The 22,089-nt window shown below is 37.1% G+C and overlaps 4 protein-coding genes across 6 annotated transcripts; 3 read left to right on the forward strand and 1 right to left on the reverse strand.

Annotated features, from left to right (window-relative positions):
* The first annotated feature begins 2,856 nt into the window (after positions 1 to 2,856).
* Positions 2,857 to 9,381, forward strand: LOC113717715 (probable protein S-acyltransferase 22). The gene is made up of 9 exons (XM_027242510.2): positions 2,857 to 3,719; positions 3,859 to 3,972; positions 5,441 to 5,839; positions 6,099 to 6,167; positions 6,254 to 6,325; positions 6,797 to 6,925; positions 7,062 to 7,142; positions 7,349 to 7,531; positions 8,179 to 9,381. The coding sequence occupies exons 1-9, from the start codon at positions 3,678 to 3,680 to the stop codon at positions 8,962 to 8,964; spliced, it is 1,875 nt and encodes a 624-aa protein (XP_027098311.1). The 5' UTR covers positions 2,857 to 3,677; the 3' UTR covers positions 8,965 to 9,381.
* Positions 9,382 to 10,084: 703 nt separating this feature from the next.
* On the reverse strand, positions 10,085 to 11,551 carry LOC113717716 (uncharacterized). Its single transcript, XM_027242511.2, has one exon. It carries the CDS (start codon positions 11,515 to 11,517, stop codon positions 10,321 to 10,323), a length of 1,197 nt encoding a protein of 398 aa, XP_027098312.2. The 5' UTR covers positions 11,518 to 11,551; the 3' UTR covers positions 10,085 to 10,320.
* An 823-nt stretch (positions 11,552 to 12,374) lies between these two features.
* Positions 12,375 to 17,554, forward strand: LOC113717572 (uncharacterized). Its single transcript, XM_027242320.2, has one exon. The coding sequence runs from the start codon at positions 12,896 to 12,898 to the stop codon at positions 13,979 to 13,981; it is 1,086 nt and encodes a 361-aa protein (XP_027098121.1). The 5' UTR covers positions 12,375 to 12,895; the 3' UTR covers positions 13,982 to 17,554.
* Positions 17,555 to 18,137: 583 nt separating this feature from the next.
* On the forward strand, positions 18,138 to 21,310 carry LOC113719310 (uncharacterized). Of its 3 annotated transcripts, none has more exons than XM_027244518.2 (7): positions 18,138 to 18,405; positions 19,036 to 19,134; positions 19,600 to 19,629; positions 19,761 to 19,862; positions 20,091 to 20,198; positions 20,500 to 20,554; positions 20,865 to 21,310. In XM_027244518.2, the coding sequence occupies exons 2-7, from the start codon at positions 19,043 to 19,045 to the stop codon at positions 20,910 to 20,912; spliced, it is 435 nt and encodes a 144-aa protein (XP_027100319.1). In that variant the 5' UTR covers positions 18,138 to 18,405; positions 19,036 to 19,042; the 3' UTR covers positions 20,913 to 21,310. The 3 variants fall into 3 exon arrangements, with proteins under 3 accessions (XP_027100319.1, XP_071927943.1, XP_027100318.1); XM_027244517.2 differs by having other exon boundaries at positions 18,150 to 18,405; positions 19,036 to 19,140; XM_072071842.1 differs by lacking the exon at positions 20,500 to 20,554 and having other exon boundaries at positions 18,145 to 18,405; positions 19,036 to 19,140.
* Positions 21,311 to 22,089: the final 779 nt, after the last annotated feature.

The raw sequence follows: 22,089 nt of genomic DNA on the forward strand, positions 1-22,089 counted from the left end.
AAGAAGCACGACTTTTGATGCAAATACTTCAATTTAGTATGAAGTTTATAGCCCATCTAAGACCATGGTGACAATGCAAGATCACACTAGTATGAAATATACATTGACAATGCCCGATATAATCCTTGTTATTGATTACAATTACACTTTTTTAATTCTTTTTTCTCTCGGAAACTTTGGCTTGTAATCAAATACAAAAACTAAGACAACAGAGAATTATTAGTTCTCTAATGTTCAGCTCTTGAGGTTGGACATGTCATCAGATCAGCAAAGTAAATCTACTTCTCCTACGTGACCAGAACTGTTTCTGGTGCATCTTTTGCTATGCACCAGCTATAATGGATAGGAAAATTTATACAAGGAAGGAGGAGGATACGTAGAAAATTTGCACTCTCTTGAAAGGCGATTTGCCCGGTCTAGTTTTGGGCAATGTTTTCAGAACTGGACCGGACCGGCCGGTTCGACCGGTTGGACCGCGAACCGGCCATGTCACCGGTCCGGTCTAATGTTAAAGCCGGAAGTTCATGGAGAACCGTTGAAACCCGGACGAACCGTGCGAACCGTTAAGAACCGTGAACCGGCGGTTTTTTAAATTCTTCAACAAAATATTAAGAATGGTGTAGCTAAGATTCGAACCTGGGTCTCCAAGTTTAAATATGACAATTTTACCACTAGACTGTACTTAAGTTTGTTGAGAATTCTACTTGACTAAAAAATATATTAAAACATCAAGTTCTTCTCTTATTTTTTTTTCAATTTTTTCTTCTTAACCATTTTTAACCCAAATATCCACAACAAGATTTTCTCAAGTCTTCACCATTATTATCAGATTATTATCTTTAGCAGATTGTAAACAAGTTGAAAATTTCAACTTTTCTTGTTTTCCAACATTTTAGTAAGTTTAATTTTTTTCTTTTCAAGGTTTTTTTCAATATTATTATCTTTAGTTGATTTTTTGCATTTTCTTCTTTTTCCCCTCAATTTTCATATGTTTCCCTCATTTTTGTTTTATTTTTATTCGATTAATTAAGGATGAAATTTTTGCAAAAGTAGTGCACATCCGTGTAGGAATTGGGTAGGAATTACAAATAATAACATTGGGTTGGTCAAAAATATGGTAGTTGGCACATAATCGAAGCTATTGATAATTGAATTTAAAATAATTAATGGTATAGGATCATTGAATTTAATATAACATGTTAATTAGTAATGTTTAGTAGCAATTAATTTTTTATGTGTTTAACTGTATATTTGTTTTTCAAAAATTTTTAGTTTTTTTTAGTTTGAGCAATTAGATTTATATTTTTATAATAAAATTTTAACTTTTTCAGCTTAAGTTGATGAAATTGTGAAGGTGGTGTGGTTGCTTATCATGTCACTGATAAAAGTTTGCTATTCAAATAGTTTGTCTTAACTTGAACTCTTTTATGGATTTTTTTAAGGGTTGTAAAAGAATTTCAATATTTAATTTATTTATTTTTTGTGTTTTTATTTGTGATAATTGGTGCACATTTGGATTGTATCTATTTATGTTTATAATGAATTTATGAAAACTTGTGGTGAATTATGATATTTTAATTATATTTATCATTCCATGTTTTGTGTATAACTTTTAGAAAATTTATTATTATCATAACTTAAATTAAGTTATGTTGGTAAAGTTCAAGTGTAAAATGAAACCTGCTTAGTACTTAACACTTTTAAAAAAAAAAAAAAAAAAAGTGAACCTTTGAACCGGCCGGTTGGACCGGTCGGACCGGTCGAACCGCGAACCGGCCATCTCTCCGGTTCACTGACCGGTCCGAGTTTAAAAACATTGGTTTTGGGACAAGGTACCCTAATAGCTAGTGAAAGATTCTACAGCATGCATGTTTTGGGCACTACATCCAAATCTCACCCTCTGCTCTAGGCATCTCACCCACTACCTTTTGATTTGTTTTCAAGGAAAGAGGACTAAGATTCAATTTTCATTACTTTTATTTAGTACGTAGACCGGGGACCTAATGCTTCCAAATCTTCTTCAGCTGGTTCAGATAAAAAAAAGAAGAAGAGAGAATCAAAAGATTGTTTAGTAAATACAAAGAGCTGAAAAAGCAAAAATGGCAAGTTACGTTCTCTCAAGTTGTCCCATCTTCTACTGCAAATTCTCTGTTGTAAATTTGAGACAGTGATGAGTTTATTTGAAGTGCAAATCTTGGTTGAAAGAATTGATTTCTTGATTTTAGCTTATGATGCATGACCAAAGCATTCATTCATAGAAGCTCGAATATTACATCTTAAAATGAGAATTTAACCATCAAACATTTCCATTGCCTTTCCTTTGGCTTCCTACCTACTATTCTCCCTCTTAAAGAAATACACATAAAATTTTACGTTACTACTTAATTATAAAGTTTACACTTAAAGAAATGTTTTAGAATAACCTTAAAAAATATTCTCTTTCGTTTAAATATAAAAATGTTCTCCTTCGTTCATTTGCGAGAGATCTAACTCGCTAGTCAACTTCAAGCCTACAGTGAAAACGTAGAACCAAAGGCGGTGAAAAGTTTACTGTGACCAAGAAAACCCCACAAGTAATAAAAGGAATTGAAGCCTCGAAAGCCCACTACAGCATTTACAGTCTCTTGTTAGCTGCAGCAAATCCAGACTGCAGGAATCCACCAGAAATAAACTTGGGAGGGAGTGAAGGGGATGTGCAAAAGAAAAGGGGCGATAGAGGAAAAAGGTAAAGAAGGTACCAAAGACTTTAAATGGGGGGTGGTTAGATATTACATTTGGTTACTAGATTACAAAAGGGGCAGCCCACAGCCCCATCACTGCAGACTGTGAGACAACTGGTTGTAGTAGTATAAAGCTCTGTAACCTGTGATTTTTTGCCCCTCATCCAATCCAAAAAAGGGTAACGCTTGAAACAAGGAAAAAGTGAAAGTGTTGAGTAGAGTGAGTTGGTTGCAAGGTGTGATTATAGCATTGAAAAGCAAATGCCAGTCCAAGAAACATCACTCATCAATTCACTCCCCCTTCACCCATCTTCTTCTCTCTCCTCTCCTCCTCCTCCTCCTCCTCCTCCTCCTCAACTTGCATTTCCATGGCATATTAGTACCTTGAAAAAAAAAATGATTTTCGAGTGAAAACCATTAGATACTTCAAGAATAAAAAAAAGATAAGATTAAAAGAAAGAAAAAAGTTACCATTTTTATCTCAAAGGTCTTGGTTTTTCTATACATCTTCAAAGATAACAATGTGGTGGTGGAAATGGGGGGTTAATGGTTATCATTGAGTGAACCAGACAAAGCTTCCTTGCTATCTATCCATCACTCCATCACTCCATTCCCCACAACCCACTATCAGTAGGCATTTTCTTCCCCTTTTGAGCTCTTTTGTTTTCTTTATGTCATTGCCCGCGCCCCCTTTGGCCCTTTATTTGATTGATTTTCACTCTTCTGATTAAAACCAACATGCAAGATTGGTGCTTTTTTTCTTGTCTAGTGCTTGTACGGTGAACTGGTTCTTGATCTCAATCTTTCCATGAAAATGTGGGGGGACTGAAAAGAGAAAAGAAGGCTGAAGAAGAGAAATTTCAGGGTGGAAAAAAGTGCATTTTTTTAGCAACCCTCTTTTGCTTTGTACCATTTTCTTCAAGCCTTTTTCTTGGTTGCTATAGCAAGTCCAAAACAATGAGGAAGCATGGTTGGCAACTTCCTTACCATCCTCTGCAGGTCTCTTCTCCTTTTCTCACCTACATTGCTTTCACTCTTTCTTGCTTGCTCTAGATTTCTTGTTTCAGATTTTTTTTTTAATGTGTGATTTTGGGAGTTTTCTTTTTGAAGTTTTAATTTTTTTTTTGTACATTTCTAGGTGGTAGCCGTTGCTGTATTTCTGGCATTGGGTTTTGCTTTCTATGTGTTCTTTGCGCCTTTCGTGGGGAGGAAGCTGTATCAGTACATAGTGATGGGGCTCTATACTCCTCTTGTGAGTACTCTTCTGATGTGCCTAATCTGATTTTCCACACACTGCGTTTCCATGATGGCCTCTAATAACTGAGATCTGTAAATTGACTGCCAAGTGGTTCCAGATAGCACTTTATTCTACTCCTTTGATCTTTTCTCTTCTTTCTGTTTGCATATAAAACCATGCCTTATTTCTTTATTTATTTATTTTTCTGTGGTGATTCAATATTTGGGCAGAGAAGGGAGGAGTTGTTGAATTAATTCAGAATTGTTCCGTAAGATCATTTATCACATCAGTTTTGTGTTGCATTTCCTGGGGACCACAAATTTTAGTCGAAATTTGGATGTCACTCTTAACTAGCTTCTCTTTCTTGTATTTTAGAGTGAAGTGTAATTTTAGTCCTGATGAGTTAAGATAAGCCTGCAATGGTGTACATACTTCTTTGCGGATAACTTTATTTGTTTCTCGGAGGGTATGTTAAAAATTTCTTCTGGGGTGTGGAAAGGGGGCAGAGGCAGAGCAAGCTTGTTGTGTTAACGTATTATGCTGTTGTCTTTCCCCTCATGTTCCCGGAGCAGGAGTTGAATTTATTGACCAAACTAAAGTATACCCTTTCAGTTAAAGTTGGGGTTTTAAATTTTACGTAAACGTTCCTGAAGGGCATGCCTACGATTTGTCAAGGGTAGCCAGTGGTGGCTCTCACGAGCCAAGGGCATAATCCTTCAATATGGTTCATCTGGGTTGCTTAGAATTTTTTGCCATCCTGCAAATTTGTTTTCTAGGTTAGTATTATGATCTTTGAAGGTCATGAGAATGCAGTTATGCTTCGACTTTTACCTCAAATCTTCTTTAGGCATGTCGCTCTGCATTGTATAGTTTCATTAGTAGTTTAGAATTGCCACTTGGGGTTCCAGATTTGAGTGTTGGTACAATTGATGACAATTAATTCTTCGATCTTAAGGTGTTTTCCGTGAAAATTTGTATATAGTATGAAGGAAAATCATTGGATATCAGATGTCAGATACTGGGATAGGATTATGTCTAGATTGGGTCGTAATAAAAAGACTAAGTATTAATATTCTGACCATGTGTTTAACATCTGAATTGAGCTTTTTATGACCAATATCTTGGATCAGAATACATTTATTTGACATTAAGATTTGCGATATACTACTACCTTCAGTTATTTTTTTTTTTTTTTTTAAAAAAACAAAGTCCTTCAGAAATTCTGATTCTCTTCAAGGGGGGATCTTGCTTTAGATATAGTGAAGCCTTGAAGTCTTCCAGGTCTGCAATTTTAGATCCACTTAACAGGACTATTTTCCTATGATACTCCTAGTATTAGACATGCTTCACTCTTAACGTGTCTTGAACACTAAAATATATTTAATATTGTTTTCAGGCATCCATAACTCTGCCACACGTTCTAAACATTTTTTTGAGTCTATGCTGTTGTCAAAATGGAAATTGACAGATTTTTTCCATACAGATTGTTTCTGCCTTCAGCCTATATATTTGGTGCGCTGCGGCTGATCCTGCGGACCCAGGTGTCTTTAAGTCCAAAAAGTACCTTAAGATTCAAGAAAAGCCTCTCCAACAGAAGCAATCTAAACTTGGTGGAGATTCAACTTCATCAATACAAGATGCAAAAGCTGCAACAACTGGAGATAAAACTTTTGATGAAGCTAATAAAGAAGTTGAAGCAAAAGCAGAGCATGCTGCCCAAACAGAGAAGAATGCATCACCTAACCAGAGAGGACATTTCATGGCCCTGTTGACCCTTTTACCTTGTGCCTTCCTGTGTCAATGCTCAAGTTCACATGAAGAATCTTCTGAGCATCAAACAAGTGAAGATGGCATGTTCTACTGTAGTTTGTGTGAAGTAGAGGTGTGTACTGATTAGATTGCTCTGCTTCTTGAGTCTTCCATTCATTTTTCTGTATCAATAGTGGTTCTTTCTGGTCTAAATAGCTTCTTCAATTTCCCTCGCCTAGCATTCGAAACCTAAATAGCTTGCTTTGTGTTTAAAGTTTGCTTTCTTTCTGCCCTTTGATTGGGCTTTGGGAGATATCAAATGACTTCATCAACCCTTTTGTGGTGATTCTGGTAGAACTATGAACTACACTAAACTTATTTCCATCTTTCAGGTTTTTAAATATAGCAAGCATTGCAGAGTTTGTGACAAATGTGTTGATCGTTTTGATCATCATTGCAGGGTAATCCGTGACATCGAGCATAAATATCTTTACCGTTTCTGTTAAAAAAGAAAACCTCTGATTCATTTTGTTCTTTGGTTTTGCAGTGGCTAAACAATTGTATAGGTAAAAGGAATTATCGGAAGTTCTTTATCCTCATGGTCTCTGCCCTTCTCCTGGTATGTTTATTGTACAGATTTTTTATTTCTACATTCCCAATAGATCTGCAGGTGCCCAAATTATTTATCCATGTCACTTAGTGTTTCTGTACAAGCTTCAAGGTTTCATACATATTTCATTTAGTGCTTCTCTTAAATCATCCAAAAAACTAATTATCTTTCTGGAGTTTGCTTTCAATAAGTGGTTCATTCTCCTAGCATTAAATGCTTCAATGGTGAAAGGCCTTTAATCTCCTAGATTTACAGATATGTTTCAATATTTTAAGCTGCTTCTTCCTGTGTGACACTTATCATGTCTAGAATACATTTGCTATCCTCCTGCGTCTAAATAAATATGAATCTCAAACTTAACACCTACAGCAACATGTTAATAGGGTCTGAATGTCACGATAAAAGCATTAGCATTTATTTTCCTGTTACTTTTCATTGTATTGACTATTGCCAGGTCTATACCATGTTTGTGGACCTCAGCTTATACTTCAATGGTCAACCGGGATCCTTGTACTTATTTGCTGTTTCCTCGAGCGGAAGAGATTCTCGGTGGACATCACAACCAAGCTAGGAAGCAGCTTCACTGTAGTTCCTTTCATTATAGTCGTGGTGAGTGTTTAATTATTTCACTATTTAATTTTGGCTGCATTTGTTCAGATGGAAAGACCACCAAGCAAGCTAATTCACCCTTACTATTTATTTTTTAAAACTAAGATAACGAATAACAATATTTTCCTTGTTACAGGCAGTGTGTACCATACTGGCCATGATTGCAACCTTGCCATTGGCTCAACTTTTCTTCTTTCATATTCTTCTTATAAAGAAGGCAAGTGTTCTGTTCTCTGCTGCAGAAAGTACATCTGCAATTTGTGCTTGTTTTTTGGTTTCCATCAACATGACTTTTCTTGATCTTTTTGAACCTTGAATAATATATTGATTTGTTCTTTCCAGCTGCTAAATCAGAAGAAGGAAAACAGAAGAATGAAATTTTAATGTAAATTTGCTTACCTAATATTTATACTTCATTGTCAGGGAATCAGCACCTATGATTACATTATAGCTCTGAGGGAGCAAGAGCAACAGGGCATTGGGGGCCAGCAAAGTCCGCAAATGTCACCTGTTAGTTCCCTCACTGGATTAAGTAGTGCAAGCTCCTTTAATAATTTCCACCGAGCAGCCTGGTGCACACCGCCACGCCTCTTTGTTGAAGATCAGGTACAATTATCTGCATATTCTTGCTCCAAGGAATAGTCCAACATAATGTACGCTACTTAGTCATGTATCTGTGTAAGTTTGGCTAGTCAAAGGGCTTTCATGTTTTACTCAAGCGACTGTTTCTAGCATTTCTGATATGAGAATGTTTGAATAAGTTCCATGGGAAATTAGAACTTTCTGTCTTTTTTCCCCCTCTATCTTCTCTATTTGATGATAAGTAGGTCTTAGTTTCCCAAAACGGTGCTTACTAATATCCTGATATCTTGCAGCTTCTTTGTCTTGTAAACTTTTGCTAGAGTATAACTGCGATCAAAAGAGTGTTGATTTGAGAATTGATTCATTATCACTGCAACCACAAGAGTAATGATTTGAGGATAGCATGTTAAAACGGGGATTTTCTTTTAATTATCAGCCAAGGAAAAATTGAATGTTCGAGTGAAAAATGAGAAAAGGATTTAATTCCCTTTAGCAATGATGTTGAGGATTTTACAAGGCAGGAGGTGTTAGTAGTCACTAGTCATGAGAGCGTTAGTACTGAAGGCTTTTTAAGTGTCCAGTTTGATGGCCACTTCCTTTATTTTTTACAAACAGTAACAAGTCAGTTATAATTCTAATGCTGATTCTATCGTAACTCCCGGTTCTTGCAGTTTGATGTAGTTCCTCCTGAGACTGGATCTGTAAGTTCACTTGGAAAAAAGTCCGTTGTGGAGGAGCCAATAAAGAAAAAGAACCCAGTGCCTGTAAAGATCAGTCCATGGACTTTAGCTCGGCTGAATGCAGAGGAGGTGTCAAAGGCTGCTGCAGAAGCTAGAAAGAAGTCAAAGATTCTGCAGCCTGTAATGAGACATGAAGCACAATATACTCATGAAACGGACAGTAGTTTTGGCAGCAGTGGGCGCCGAATGGTTTCAAGGCCAGATAATAGCAGAAAACGACCCAGTAAGCGAGTCCGCCTTCCTGCAGATTTGCCCGTTGAACCTCTGACAAGAAATTCGAGTGAAGCTGCTGGAATTAGTATGCGGTACATGATTACTGATACCTCAACCAGTTTGGCACCTCTTCACCTTGAAGCCCCAAGTGCTTTCCGTACAGGTCGAACTATCTCCACCTCAGCTGGAATTGTTGCTTCTTCTCCTGAAAGTAGTTTAGACTCCCCTGATATCCATCCTTTCGGGGCATCCTTGGGTACTGAAGAAGCAAGGCGACTCGTTGGTCTATCAGCTGCTAGCATGAATGCTCAGAAGGATATCCCTCTGTCAAGGTCTACAAGTGATGGATATGATGCATCAGGTGGGGAAGATAGTGACCGAGTTCCTCATAGAATTGGACAGAGGCCATCCAACTGGAGTAGCCTTCTTTTTGGCACTGACCCTGATGACAGGGTCACTAGATTGAACTTTTCGTCTTCATCTAGGTCTGATGTTAGAAAGTAGAAACCAAGTAAATTGTAGCCTCAACATTTTTTCATTTGTTAGCCGAAGCCTATCACCTGGTCGCCACCTCTGAGTATGCCAGATCTCATGGCTTCTTTGGACGAAAGTTTCTTTTGGGGAGAATGGTATGCACTGTAAAGATTTAACGACACAAGTGAAATTTCACCCTGCAATTACCGTTCCTGAAGCATCATCAGTCGTCGACTATTCGCTAGGTTTGAAAGGTGTTCCTAATTTTCTGAAAGAAGGCCGTGCCATCAATGCTAGGATACCTTCCTTGTAGTGCAGATTATGCTGATATGTGCTTGGTCGTTCATTTTGCCCATTTGTTCTTCCCATTCCATGGTAGCAGGTCATCTGTAAAGAATGACGCTTAAAGATGCTATCAGAATCAAATGCTTATTTTTTGGCGCCTCAGACGTAATATGGTCTTTTGGCAAGGTATCAGCTCACATTTGATGTCTCTAGATGTGTTTAGGCTTTTGACAAGGCATCAGCCAACTTTTGCTGCCTCCACGCATTCTTGCTTTGTGTTGCCGAGTCATTTAAGGACAACTCTGTCATCTGAAATACCAAACACAAGACCTCCCCACCCGAGAGAGACTCGTACTAGATGTGTTTACGAACGATTAGTAAACGAGAATTGCAGTAGCAGCCAATAGCAAGGTCGAATCCACTTTCATTTCCACCACTTGTTGCTGTTTTCCCAGGATATGCTTTTTGTAGTAATAGTACTGGAGCCCTAAACATATGCTGAGCTAACACTCAAATACGTGATCCATAATTCCTAGATGCCCTTGCTGACTAAATGCTTTATTAGCAGACAAATGCCAAAATGTACTAACACTGGCTTGCTTCTTCACATTGTCAATTGTCCGACTTAAGTCACAAGATCATACTACAAGAAGCATAAGCATCTGATCACAACAGATTATACTAGTGGATATCACCAGAGAAATCGAGTTAGTAATCCTAAATTGCATCAAACATAAAGTTTGTATAATCAGGCAAAACCAAAATTCTCCCAACATCAAATGAGTAAATCACAGTTTCAAACTAAAAATGCCACTTGAATACATAGAAATGCACACCACATAAGAATTATCGTGGAATCCTATAATGAGATAAAAAAAGATGTATATTTCCAAATCAACCAGCTAAACGAAGCTAACATACTCGTTTAATGAATCATAAAGCAAACGTGTAACAGCCATTATATTTACAAATATTTCAGCACACAATTCCAAATGTAGTTCGTATACAGGAAGATCAACAAACAGCATAAGCTGATACAGAACCAAACAAGACTACAGCCTGAATTTAGCAACAAACCAAGTTCAACAACCTAGAACTAGACTAAACTTCAACAACAGAAACGATATGGGGAACCTTCTGGCAATCAAAGGGCAAGCTAACATACTGGCAGGCGAACTCCTCAGCAATCTCAAATGCCAATTCGCCATGTAATGCCTTGCAATACATGTATAGAACCACATTAGCAGCTACATTATGAAGCATTAGCAGAGTAATAAAAGCCGAGCTAACAACCGTCTGCAACACAAAGGTCCACCTCCACCATCCACTGGCCTGCCCTGCATTCGCCACAGAAGTCGAACACCCCCAAACTAATAACCCAATAGCCAGCCCATAAAACAACAGCATTGACAATGCCACCCTTTTCATTCCACTCAATAAATAGTAACTTCTTTGCAATGGCTCAAAGCCCCATTTCGACTCTACTACTACAACCACGCTCCCTAATGACCAGTTCACTTGCAACCAAACTAAGACTAATCCAACCATTATCGCTATGAGAATCGAAAATCCCAGAAAATATTTTGAGTCAAAATCCATATCCAAACCATAAAGTTGCAAACTTTTGTAAATTAAAGCTGCAAAAAGGCCTAAAAGTGAAATGATCACAGCCACGATGAATTGGGATACAAGGAAGCTGGAAACTAAAGGGAGAAATGAGTAGAGGGTTGATTTGAAGGATGACATAAGCTTAACGGGTCTACCATAGAATCCATGGAAAGTGCTGTAGGTGATTGTGGCTACAGCCAAAAGGGATAGGAGAAGCACAAAGAGGGTATAGACGAGAGGGAGGAGGAATTGGGCAGTGGTGGGCTGTGGGGAGGCGTAAGGTGAGGAGACGAAGAGGGATTGTTGTGGGATGAGTGAATCGGATGACAAGAAGGTGGATTGAAGAGTAGGGTAGATGATCAGAGAGAAAGAAAGGGGCAGGAGGAAGATGACTGATAAAGCTAAGAAGTGGCGAGAGTGGGCATTGATTATGCGCTTTGATTCAGACAGGACTCCCCAGAGATTGAGGATCTGCGAATTGGTTGTAGACATGATGGAATACAAGATTTGAGCACTTCTTTCTCGCGGTCGGCAGCGAAGAGGTAGATTTGATTGATTTGGGGATGGAGGAACTCTGAGCCACCGGGGAACAACGGAATGGTCAGACGAGAAAAGAGAGAAACGCAGATGGATTCTTTTTTTCGGGTGATAATGCACAGGTGGGACGTGGAGAATTGGATCGGGCCTCATCAATTGCTCATTTGGATCGTTTTTTTAAAATGAAATCCACATTATCCTTTTTTCTTTTCCTTTTCTTAAGACACAGCAGCCCAATTTGTGCTCCTTCCCCGTTTTATGTTTCTTTTTTTTTATTTTACTAAACACAATAAACCTACATTTTATTTTATGTTTTGGGGATCTAAAGAGATTCAAAATAAAATCAGTGGATACTGAACCAACACTGATCCAAACGGGTGCATATGGTGGCAACCCACATATAGTGACAAATGGAAACCTTGCTTATAGGCATTGATGGTGACTACTGAACCAAGCTCAGTGATTTCCCATTTCATATTTCACCTCATTTATATATACCTCTAAGGTAAAATGGATTCCTTATACTTTTTTTTTTATTAATGGCTAAATATTCCATATCTCCACACATTTTCGGTGCATCAATGACTTGCATAATTTGCATAAAAAATTGTAGAGTAGTAGGTGTATATTTGAAATGAACGAGTATGAATCTAGGTGTTGAGTGATTTGTGAAGCGAATTAAACTGTCATATTTGTGGTATCTCATGAGTTTTCTCCTTTTCTTTTTTTGGTCACATTCTTGTTTCTACAATAGTATTCATGTGTTAGCCAAAGTCAAAATACACCTCATGATTATTACTGTTTCTCTCCTAAGAAAAAAAAGATTTATCACTATTCCATTACACTACAAAATACAACTCAAGATTATTGCAAGGCTTAACCAAGCCAAACCGTAAAATTAATCATTTATCAATAGTAATGCTAAAAATATAACTCAATTAAACACTTCAAGTTGCCATTGTCCCATTAGATTACTGGGATTCTGATGATTAATGAGCCATTGAACCTACGACCAGTGAGCAAGAGGTCAGTCGCTCCAGTAACGTAAGGTAGAAAGTTGGCTTCCCCCCGTCCACACGGCACGCGGCACAAGCACACCACCACCTTCCTAGTTCCTCCCCGCTTATCTTTTTCACTTGGCGGAGTAGCATACACTTATGATTCTTTTCCTCGGACTTCCTCTGTCACATTTTGCACTTCCAAATCCTCAGTCCCCATCTCCATGATGGCTCTCTTTCTCACGTGATCTCCCTTTCTCCGTCACATTCACACCATTCTCATCTCTCGGCTGTAACGTTTACCATTCACTCTTGCTGCAATGTGCTATTTTGTCAGACCCACTTCTTGAAAAACTCCGACTTTTTTTTATTCAGATCCGCATTTGTCTTGGTTTGGCTGCAATTGAACCTGTTTTTCAAGAAATCCCAGTTCAATTTTCGCTGTCCAGAAGGTATTCTTGAAAAGATCTTAATGGGGTTGGTCCAAAATTAGTTCCTTTTTGGGAATTTTAATAAGTAAATTTGGGCGAAAGATGGAAACTTCAAGTGGTCTGAGTCCTAGGCTTAATTCAATTGCATTGAACAAAGAAAAAGATGAGGACCCAGATCTTCATAACTTTGAATTGGAGACTGCTGGTCATGGTTCCGGATCAGATCACCATCATTTTCGTTCTTCCAATGCACTGGAAATTTTGAGGGAAACTGTAAGAATTCTTCGATATAATTCGACTGGTTTTGTTGCAATTCTGGCGCTCTTAATTTGCCCCGTTTCAGCTGTAGTTTTGTCTAATGTATTGGTTGATCAATCCATTGTGAAACAACTTACTATAAGGCTGTTACTGGTTGCAAAATCTAGTGGACTTCCATTAAGCCCATTTATCAGACAGTCTTGTCAAAAGTTTGCAGAAATGGCAGTTTCGGCTACAATGTGCTTCCCTTTATATATTACATTGTCACTGCTGTCTAAGGCTGCTGTTGTTTACTCTGTGGATTGTACTTATTCAAGGAAAAGGTTTGATTCATCCAAGTTTTATGTGATTGTGAGGAAGATTTGGAGGCGAATTGTTGTGACTTATTTTTGGGTTTGTGTGGTGATTGTTAGTTGTATCACATTGTTCTGTGTACTCCTTGTTGCTGTGAGCAGCACATTTTCCGTGATGGGGTTCCCGTCAGATTTGATTTTGTATCCTGCTATGGTGCTTGGACTAATTTTCTCAATCATTCTGGCGAATTCGACAATCATTTGCAACATTGCTATAGTAATCTCGGTGTTGGAGGATGTTTCAGGGCCACAGGCGTTGCTCAGGTCGAGTTCTCTGGTTAAGGGGCAGACTCAAGTTGGTCTTTTGATATTTCTTGGATCGACTATTGGGATGGCAATGGTGGAGGGGTTGTTTGAGCATAGGGTGAAGACATTAAGTTATGGCGATGGCTCATCAAGGATATGGGAAGGACCCCTTTTGGTAATCATGTATTCATTTGTGGTACTTATAGATTCTATGATGAGTGCAGTTTTCTACTTCAGCTGTAAATCATATAGCACAGAAGCCGCGGCAGTGGGAAGTGAACCAGTTTTAGAAGCCTTGACAATTTCCTTGGAATCAACCGGCGTTCAATGACATCTCTTTGCAAAGTTTTATAGTCTTAAAAACTAGTGGAATTTGCCGTAGCAGACATAGAAACTTGCACAGTCGTCTCTATTCTTGGGACTTTGTCACCATGAGAAAAAGTATACATGTCTGCTAGAAATGACTATACATGGAAGGATCATAAGTCTATATGACTAAATTTTTCTTTTACATAATCATAGCGCTTACAGTTATCTGTGATAATGGAAGGTTAAAGAAAGATTTGGAGAGCTTGGCAATAGAAAAATTTTATTATGAGTTGTACCTTAGGGTGCAAATTTTGAACATTATAGTTATATGCTTTTTATTTTCAATTGAATCAGTTCTTATTCTTTATTGCTCCCACCTAGCATTTCCTAAATTAACTCTTTTGCTGAGTAACAGTTCTTCACAAATTAGGCATTGAATGGGCTGAACATTTAGAGGATTTAGCATGTCTTTAAGAGAAAGGCCATAACTTTCAGCTGAAATGGCATGTGGCATTTATTAATTATTTACCACTCGAGGCATCTTGTCATCTACCTGCAGTACACACATATACGATTGTTTAGGTATTTTGATTGGCTATGATCTGTCTGAGTATCCCAAAAGGGAAATATTCCCGTTTTTTCACGGTTTCTAGGGCTATACATCTACCTACCGCCTTGCTTAGTGCCAAAGTATTGTGTGCTGCTTGTTATTCTCCTTTCCTTCAGAGAAAATCTTTCATTTATCATGTACTAACTTTTCCGTTATAAGCACCAATACAGTCATCAAATGTTATATTATGGCATGAGTTTACTGCCTGTCTGAGACATGAGGAATCTGCTCTGATGTAATCTTTTGGCCAATATTCTTAATCCAGCTTGGGGGGTTTAAAATAGTTCTACTGAAATTTTAATGATGAAAGTGAGTAGGACATCATTGAAATGTGGCTTTTCCTTGAAGCTATGCACTGGATTGCTTAGACATCACCTAAGGATATTCATGTTGAAATCTGTTATTTTAGCTGGCATAGGTGATTAGTTTAAAAAATGCTGTACCTAGATGGCAGCTGTTAGCATGCAGTGATCAGCTAAGTTCTATAGTCTTAACAGCTAGTGGAACTTGCTGTGGAAGCAGATAACATAAACACTTGCATATTTGATTCTATTCTTGGGACTGCTTGGACAATAAGGAAATCTGCTAGAAATGACTATTAATGCAAGGATCATAAGTCTATCCGACTCTAAACTATTATTTTATCTACATCATATTGCTTGCAGTTATCTGTGGTGATGGCAGGTTAAAGAAAAAGTTTGAGGGCTTTGCTATAGAAACATTCATTTAGCTGCATCTTATTGTGATAGTTATGGTACACAGTATAGTTATACACCATATATTTTTCATTTCAACTAAATCATTTCTAGTTACCTTTGCTCTTTTTCGTTTCCTCATATTATTTACTACATTAAGTCTTCTGCCAAGCAACTTTTCCTGGCAACTTCAGCATTTAATGTCTCTAAGAGAAAAGCTACAGCTTTTAGCTGGATAAAGAATGGTGTGTGCACTTATGGATTATTTAGAAGTCTTGGCATTTCGTCATCTTTCTATATAAATGATTAGGTATTTTGATTGGATATGATCTGTCTGACTATCCCAAAAAGGAAATATTTTCTCTATTTCGGGGGTTTTAGGGCATCTCTACTTACTATCTTCCTTAGTACTGAAATGATGTGAACTGCTTGTTATTCTTTTTTTTTCGTCTTTTTTTTTGTTGCATTATCATTTACTTAACTCTTCCATTAACAATGCTGGTGCATTCAGCTAACAGACAAGCAGGTCATGCTCTTGTGCAATCATCATGCCAATATTCTTAATCCTGCTTAGGAGTTTTAAGTACCCCTTTCAAAATTGTGAAAATGGAAGTAGGCATGAGATCTTTGAAATTTAACTTCTCCCTGAAGCTATGCACTTGATTGTTTATACATCAGCTAAGAATCATATAGATCTCCAGAATAACCTGAAATCTGCTTGTTCAGCTGGCCTAGGGTTTGAGTTCATATAATGATGAACCTAGATGGCAACTATCAGTATGCAGTAATTAGGTAGCAAGCTACAGTCTTACGCTGGGTGCAAATGACTAATCTCGGTTGGCATATTTTGAAATCAGTCAATTTTTTATCAACATCGAGAGGTCACAGTTTGTGACGGTATATAGTGGAATTCCTGGTATTCTATCTTGGGAAAGGTTTCATTATTTGAAATATTCATTCTCTTATGCATATGGAAAATGGATTTGAATGTATCTGCATCATTATAAATTGCAGCTTTCAAACTCTTTATAATTGCTAGAATGCATTTTTTTGTTAGATATTCCGAATTGCTAACAAGGTAAGGATTTGAAAGTTATGGGTGACAAAGAGTAAGTCGGTAATTGCTCGGTCTTGGTAGAATTGCTAACAAGGTAAGGATTTGAAACTTATGGGTGACATAGAGTAAGCCGATAATTGCTCGGTCTTGGTAGTTTGCACATGATGTATATAAATCATTCTGATTCTTGAAGCATCTTAAAGGATAGCTGATGGAATTTTCTGTCTGTAAAGTTTGCGTGTGCATGTGCCTGTGCATGTTGTGGTCTTTGTTTTTCTGCTTCCAGTCTCTCTTTATAGGTAACCTCCATTTATTGATGAATGGAAATGCAGTGAAGTCGTGCATGAAGCAGTTAAATGCTCATCTGAGCTATCCATTTTCTACATGCCCCATTTGTTTATCGATGAACTGGTAAATCAGTTTTTGTTCAAAATATAATGAATTGTGAAGAAAAGCATCTACAAAACTTGCACAGTAATGTGAAGTGGGAGAAGCTGCTCCTACTGAGGAGACCTTGGTCCAGAGGTTAAAAAACAAGAAAGGTTGAGTCCCCAGGCGTCTACCTCCTGTGTGGGAATCTCACAATTTCTGATTTTAGTCTGGCTTTCCCCTACTTAGTGAGTTAGCTGTAATATTCATGAGTTTTTCTATTGATGTTAGTTTTAATCTTGATAGTCAGCTGTTGTATTGATGCCCCGATGGGCTACATGCAATCCTATCCAAAAAATAAATAATAATAAGTAAATTTTTTTTTTGAAAAAGGGTGTTCCTCATATCATATGTTATTCTTGCCTGAATGGTCTGATTCAAGTATGCTTCATTAGTTTTTATGACAGGTAGAAGGACAAAGATGATGCAGTTGCCATATACAGATACTCTTGTTGATACCAATTATAACATGCAGGGAATAGAAAACAAATGAATTCAAGCTTGTGTGATCTGGTGACTGGTTGTATGCTAAGTATATTGACAGTTTGTATTTAATCATTTTAGAGGTAGAAAGTTGAACTTCTGATGCAGAAGTAACTTGGTTGCTGTAAAATGATTAGTAACCTGTGGTCCTCAGGATTCTTTTGTATGCAGGCGATTATGAGCAAGGCCATAATTGTTCCTCTCCATAATGGGAGAGAGGTTCTCTGTAATTATGCAGACTAGAGTTCAATATGACTAGTGTGATGTACAAAGGAAATTTTGTCTGAACTTTTGGAATTGAAATCTTTTTTCGGGTGTCAATTTAGCACATTTAAGCTGCATATTATCATTGTTAAATTTTTTTGGTCCGTGGACTCATTTTCCATGCAACCTAAGTAGAATGAGCTATGTGACGCTTGGATTATATCTTTCTATCAAAAATTTTTACATTTTCGGTGAACATATTTTTCAATCAATTTTTTACGTCACATATATCAAATGACTCTCGAGATTCTCTAACATCTTCATCTTTTGATATGTATAGTTCAGAATGGACTGTTGATTAAGCTTATATCTTCAATGTTGATTAAGCCTATATCTTCTACCCTTTTTGCTGCTAATGTTGATTGAGCTCATATCTTCATCTTCCCCTTTTTTTTTTTTTTTTTTTTTGTATTTTGTACCAGAAAATTGATCCGAATGCTCTAATATTTACTGTCAAATAAAATTTTACTAACCCTGTGAGAAATGGGTATACCTAAAATCCATAAAAGACAAGGGCGAGCGAATTTTCTTAAATTAGAAGGAATAAGCAAGTTATATAATCATAATAAAATACTTTATTTGTAACTTTAATATTTTCCTAAAGTTAAAAGGAAACCTGTGGATAAAGCCTCAGAGATTTTACAACCAAAACTGGAAACATCTCCTCTAGACAGCAATTCAGCCAGCCAAACTCACAAGTAGAACCTTTTTTTTTTTTTTTAAAAAAAAAGAGTAGAATTATGGGAGTTGAACTTTTTCATTCATATAAAACAAAAAAAAAACACTTTTCAAAATCTTAAATATGCTATAGTTCAAGGCGCGCATAAATTTCTCAGTCATCGGATAGTTTCGGACAGAGCTGCCTCCATTCGCCGCCACCGGCCCACCATCACCACCACAGTCCACAGGTATCTTCCTTCTACGTTCATGTTTCTCTAATAATAACAACCCTAATTTCTATCTCCACCTCCACCTCCACCTCCACCTCCACCTAATCGCGCTTCTCATAACCCAGTCCTCACGCTCCCCACTCCCAATTGTCCGTCTGCAATTACCATTCCATCTAAGTAAAGACCACACCTTTTGCCCAAATTTCACTATCAGCTGCGCTGGCCTCTCTCTCATTTTCCGTCTCGAGGAGCTCGAAATTATGATTTTTTGTAAAAGGAAAGGGATGAGTAAGATTAGTTAGACAAGCTGCTAGTAAATGTTTTCCTCTTTTGGGGTGGTGCATAGAAAAGATAAAGAGTTTATTCATGTCCTTGACGATGTTTATGGTGATGACTTTTCGGTTTTGAATTTTCTTGAGATACTTCTTCCTACATTTTGTGCCTAAAGTTGTCTTGAGAAATTTTGAAAATACTTATGTCATACACATATCATACACAGGCATCTTGTTATACTCATCTTCTCCTGTTTTATTTGCTTAATTATTCGCTCAAGTTTCTAGACTCCCCTTGTGATTCAGTAAGGTCAATATCATCCTTTTGTTTGAATTAGAGTAAATTGATTTTTTGATATGATTAAACCTGTCCTAGGTCTGAAATGGATAGGGTTCGGCAAGAAAAGATACAGAGATTCGAAGAGTTTGTTGATCGCCGCTTGAAGCCGGATCTTGTTCACGCTATTGCTGAAAGGCATTTGTACTTTATTGCTTCACTTGTGTGTTCTTTTGTTGAATTATGTACTTCTTATTGGTATTAAGTGTTCAATGGCTGTAGGCATATTAAGGCTGCTTTCCACGATTTTTTGATAGTTTTAGGAAATGGTATTTTAGTGTACAGTCAATGTTATTAGCAACTGGTAAAGGATACAATGTTTGTACTTTCTATTCTTTGCAAAAGCAGCAGGAGACTAATTTCTGAAGCCTAGCCTTACTAATCAGTTGGTTGTCTCATCCTGAACTCACCCACTTACAGTTGTTATTTGGAGAACCATTCCCTGTTATCACTTTATTGAGCTTATTACCATCAGCAGTGGGGTTCTATGAGTTGGAGTATTTGCCTACTTTCTGTTTAATATTTCGATATTAAGTTGAGAATTTGAAGACAGAATTTCTGTTATGTGCCAAATTTCTAATATTCTATGTATCTCTTTTGCAGGGACAAGGTCTTTGAACAACAAAAAGTTTTGTATCCTTTTAAATTTTCTTGCATTTGGGTATTGATATTGTTCATCTTCATTGCTCAAACTCCTACTTCTTTGCACAAGTTCACTTTGACCTGCAGTGCTTCTTTATGTTTTTCCCCTTAACTTCTTGTAGCTCTGATCTGAAAAGAAACATAGAGACGTTGGAGAATAATAGTGTAACCAGTCTGAGGACATTGGTCAATCTTGGTTCTGAAGTGTATATGCAAGCTGATGTGTACGTCTCTTCATACCATATCAATGCCATTTTACTTGGTTTTCTTCATGGCTTTTGAGATCTTAGATCCCAATATTGATTAATACTCTTAGTTTCTTCTAAGGGGTTTTGGCTTGAAGGAAGATTTGCCCTTATTTTTTATTTTATTTTATTTTCTTTTTTGGAACTTTTGACATCTATAACGTAGCTTTTTCCTCCCTTGCAATTGTTACCCTTGCATCTTTGCAGGCCAGACACAAGTCGTATATTTGTCGATGTAGGACTTGGATTTCATGTTGAGTTCACTTGGTCTGAAGCTTTACAATATATTGCTGCAAGGGAGGAAAAGTTGGACAGGTAATGCCACCTGGGCAGTTGCATGAGTATCTTGTTCTCATTTGAGATGTTGATGCTGATTCTAACAACATTGAGCTGGCAAACGAATTTAAAGAAAATTGTTATAAAAAAAATTGTCTTAGTGTTGCTCTTTTTCTTTGCTTCGCCATCTGAATACCTTTATTGGTGCACACTGCTTGAATCTGGAACTTGCTAACTTTTTGTTTGCTTCTAAAACTCTGAGCTTAACGTTGTAATGGATAAATCAGTTAGGTGTTTTCAAATTTGTTCTCTGTGTAAATATTTGTGTCTTAATATACAGGCAAATAGAGGATTATACCCGCCTAATTGCATCAATCAAGTCGCAGATCAAGATGGTATCTACTCTCTGATCCCTTTGCTTTTTTGCTCTTCTTTTTGTCATCACCTTCTTTACCACAGATGAAAATCTGTTAATATTAGCTTGTAAAGTTAGTCGATGGATGCTAGTGTTTTGGTTATAAATCTGATGCTTAATCACGTATACATACATCAATGAAGGAAATGTTAAAAACTGTAAAAGATGTAATACTGTAGTTGAAATTGAACCATAATTTCACCTGTTCTCATGTTGATTGCCATATATTTGTTGTGAAATAAGTGAATATTGGCCTTGACTTTTAATAACGGTTCTTGGCTGCAATGCAGGTTTGTGAAGGGATTAGAGAATTACTCCAACTTACTGAGGTTTCTTAATGAAATGAGTATCATGGATTGCTTCTAGCAAGAAAAAGCCAAAGAAAGTTTGCAGCCAAAGAGTTTGCTTAATAGGGTACAATGAGGGATAGGAGCTGCACATATTCATGTACATCCAACCACTATTTCGTAGTGGAAATCAACTACAATGCCCTTACTGGCTTCTGCTTTGTGACATTATGTGAAGCAATTTGCTTGCTTAAAACCTGTAGGAATCTTTAATAGAGGTACCTCCATGGATGCTGTCACATGAAACGCTGATTGCCTTACTTCCTCTGTGGAAGTCGAACATCATGTGGGAAACGAGCGGGTAGACAGAGTAGAACAGAGGAGGCAGCCAGATAGGAGTACAATAATCCAGGAACAAGAAATAAAGAGGAAGAATTCAATTTCTGCTTTGTTCTTGCTCCACCTTGCTTTAACACGAAATAAGTTCTTAAAGATAAAGGGCTTGCAAAACCAATGCCCGACTTCGAGGGTTGGCAATACATAAATTGTTTGGGCTCTAAAGGAATCAAGTATAGGAGAAGCTATGCTGGACTATGCACAAGCTCTCAAATCTGCACTAAGTAAAGCACTGGAGATTCATTGGCAACAAGTGAAACTGGAAATCTCTTCACAGAAGCTACTAGATTTTTGACGACTAAGAAAACTAAAGTTCTTAGACTTTTTGCTCAACTAGGAGATATCCACAGCTTAAGACTTTTGTTTTTGAAATGCTCATTTATTTTGTTCTCAAATGACGGTAGCACAAGGAGTAGAATGATTAGTATATATGCATCTGACTTGATACAAGATGAAAAATGTTGGATTCCTCTGTGTTCTAATATACGATTGTAAAGCTCAATATGAGCCTTTGTTCAAGTGGTATAGTCTTCTTTTTTATTAATAAAGGTTTATCGTTTTAGTAAAAAAAATTAATGCCCGACTTCAACAGAGAAAAAGAAATTCCTAATCAAAACAAGAAAAATGTAGAGAACCACAGTATGAAATTTTAGATTTTTAAAACACTCGTATATCATAGCCAAAATAAGAAAGATGTAGATCATCACATTATGAAATTTTGGATCTTTAAAACATCTGTATATCAGATTCCAAGTAGTTAAAGATATTTCATCGAATTGATTTATCTTCATATCCATTTGCAACATACAAATATCGATATTCTATGACTGAG

The sequence above is a fragment of the Coffea arabica genome, chromosome 11e, assembly GCF_036785885.1.
Source record: "Coffea arabica cultivar ET-39 chromosome 11e, Coffea Arabica ET-39 HiFi, whole genome shotgun sequence".
NCBI lineage: Eukaryota > Viridiplantae > Streptophyta > Magnoliopsida > Gentianales > Rubiaceae > Coffea > Coffea arabica.

Bases quoted from the DNA above. Each gene is read 5' to 3' on its own strand.
- LOC113717715 (XM_027242510.2), top strand. From the start codon at position 3,678: ATGAGGAAGCATGGTTGGCAACTTCCTTACCATCCTCTGCAG. The intron at 6,926-7,061 runs GTGAGTGTTTAA...TCCTTGTTACAG, and splicing joins TTCCTTTCATTATAGTCGTG to GCAGTGTGTACCATACTGGC. The intron at 7,532-8,178 runs GTACAATTATCT...CGGTTCTTGCAG, and splicing joins GCCTCTTTGTTGAAGATCAG to TTTGATGTAGTTCCTCCTGA.
- LOC113717716 (XM_027242511.2), bottom strand. From the start codon at position 11,517: ATGAGGCCCGATCCAATTCTCCACGTCCCACCTGTGCATTATCACCCG.
- LOC113717572 (XM_027242320.2), top strand. From the start codon at position 12,896: ATGGAAACTTCAAGTGGTCTGAGTCCTAGGCTTAATTCAATTGCATTG.
- LOC113719310 (XM_027244517.2), top strand. From the start codon at position 19,043: ATGGATAGGGTTCGGCAAGAAAAGATACAGAGATTCGAAGAGTTTGTT. The intron at 19,630-19,760 runs GTATCCTTTTAA...AACTTCTTGTAG, and splicing joins TTTGAACAACAAAAAGTTTT to CTCTGATCTGAAAAGAAACA. The intron at 19,863-20,090 runs GTACGTCTCTTC...GCATCTTTGCAG, and splicing joins GTGTATATGCAAGCTGATGT to GCCAGACACAAGTCGTATAT.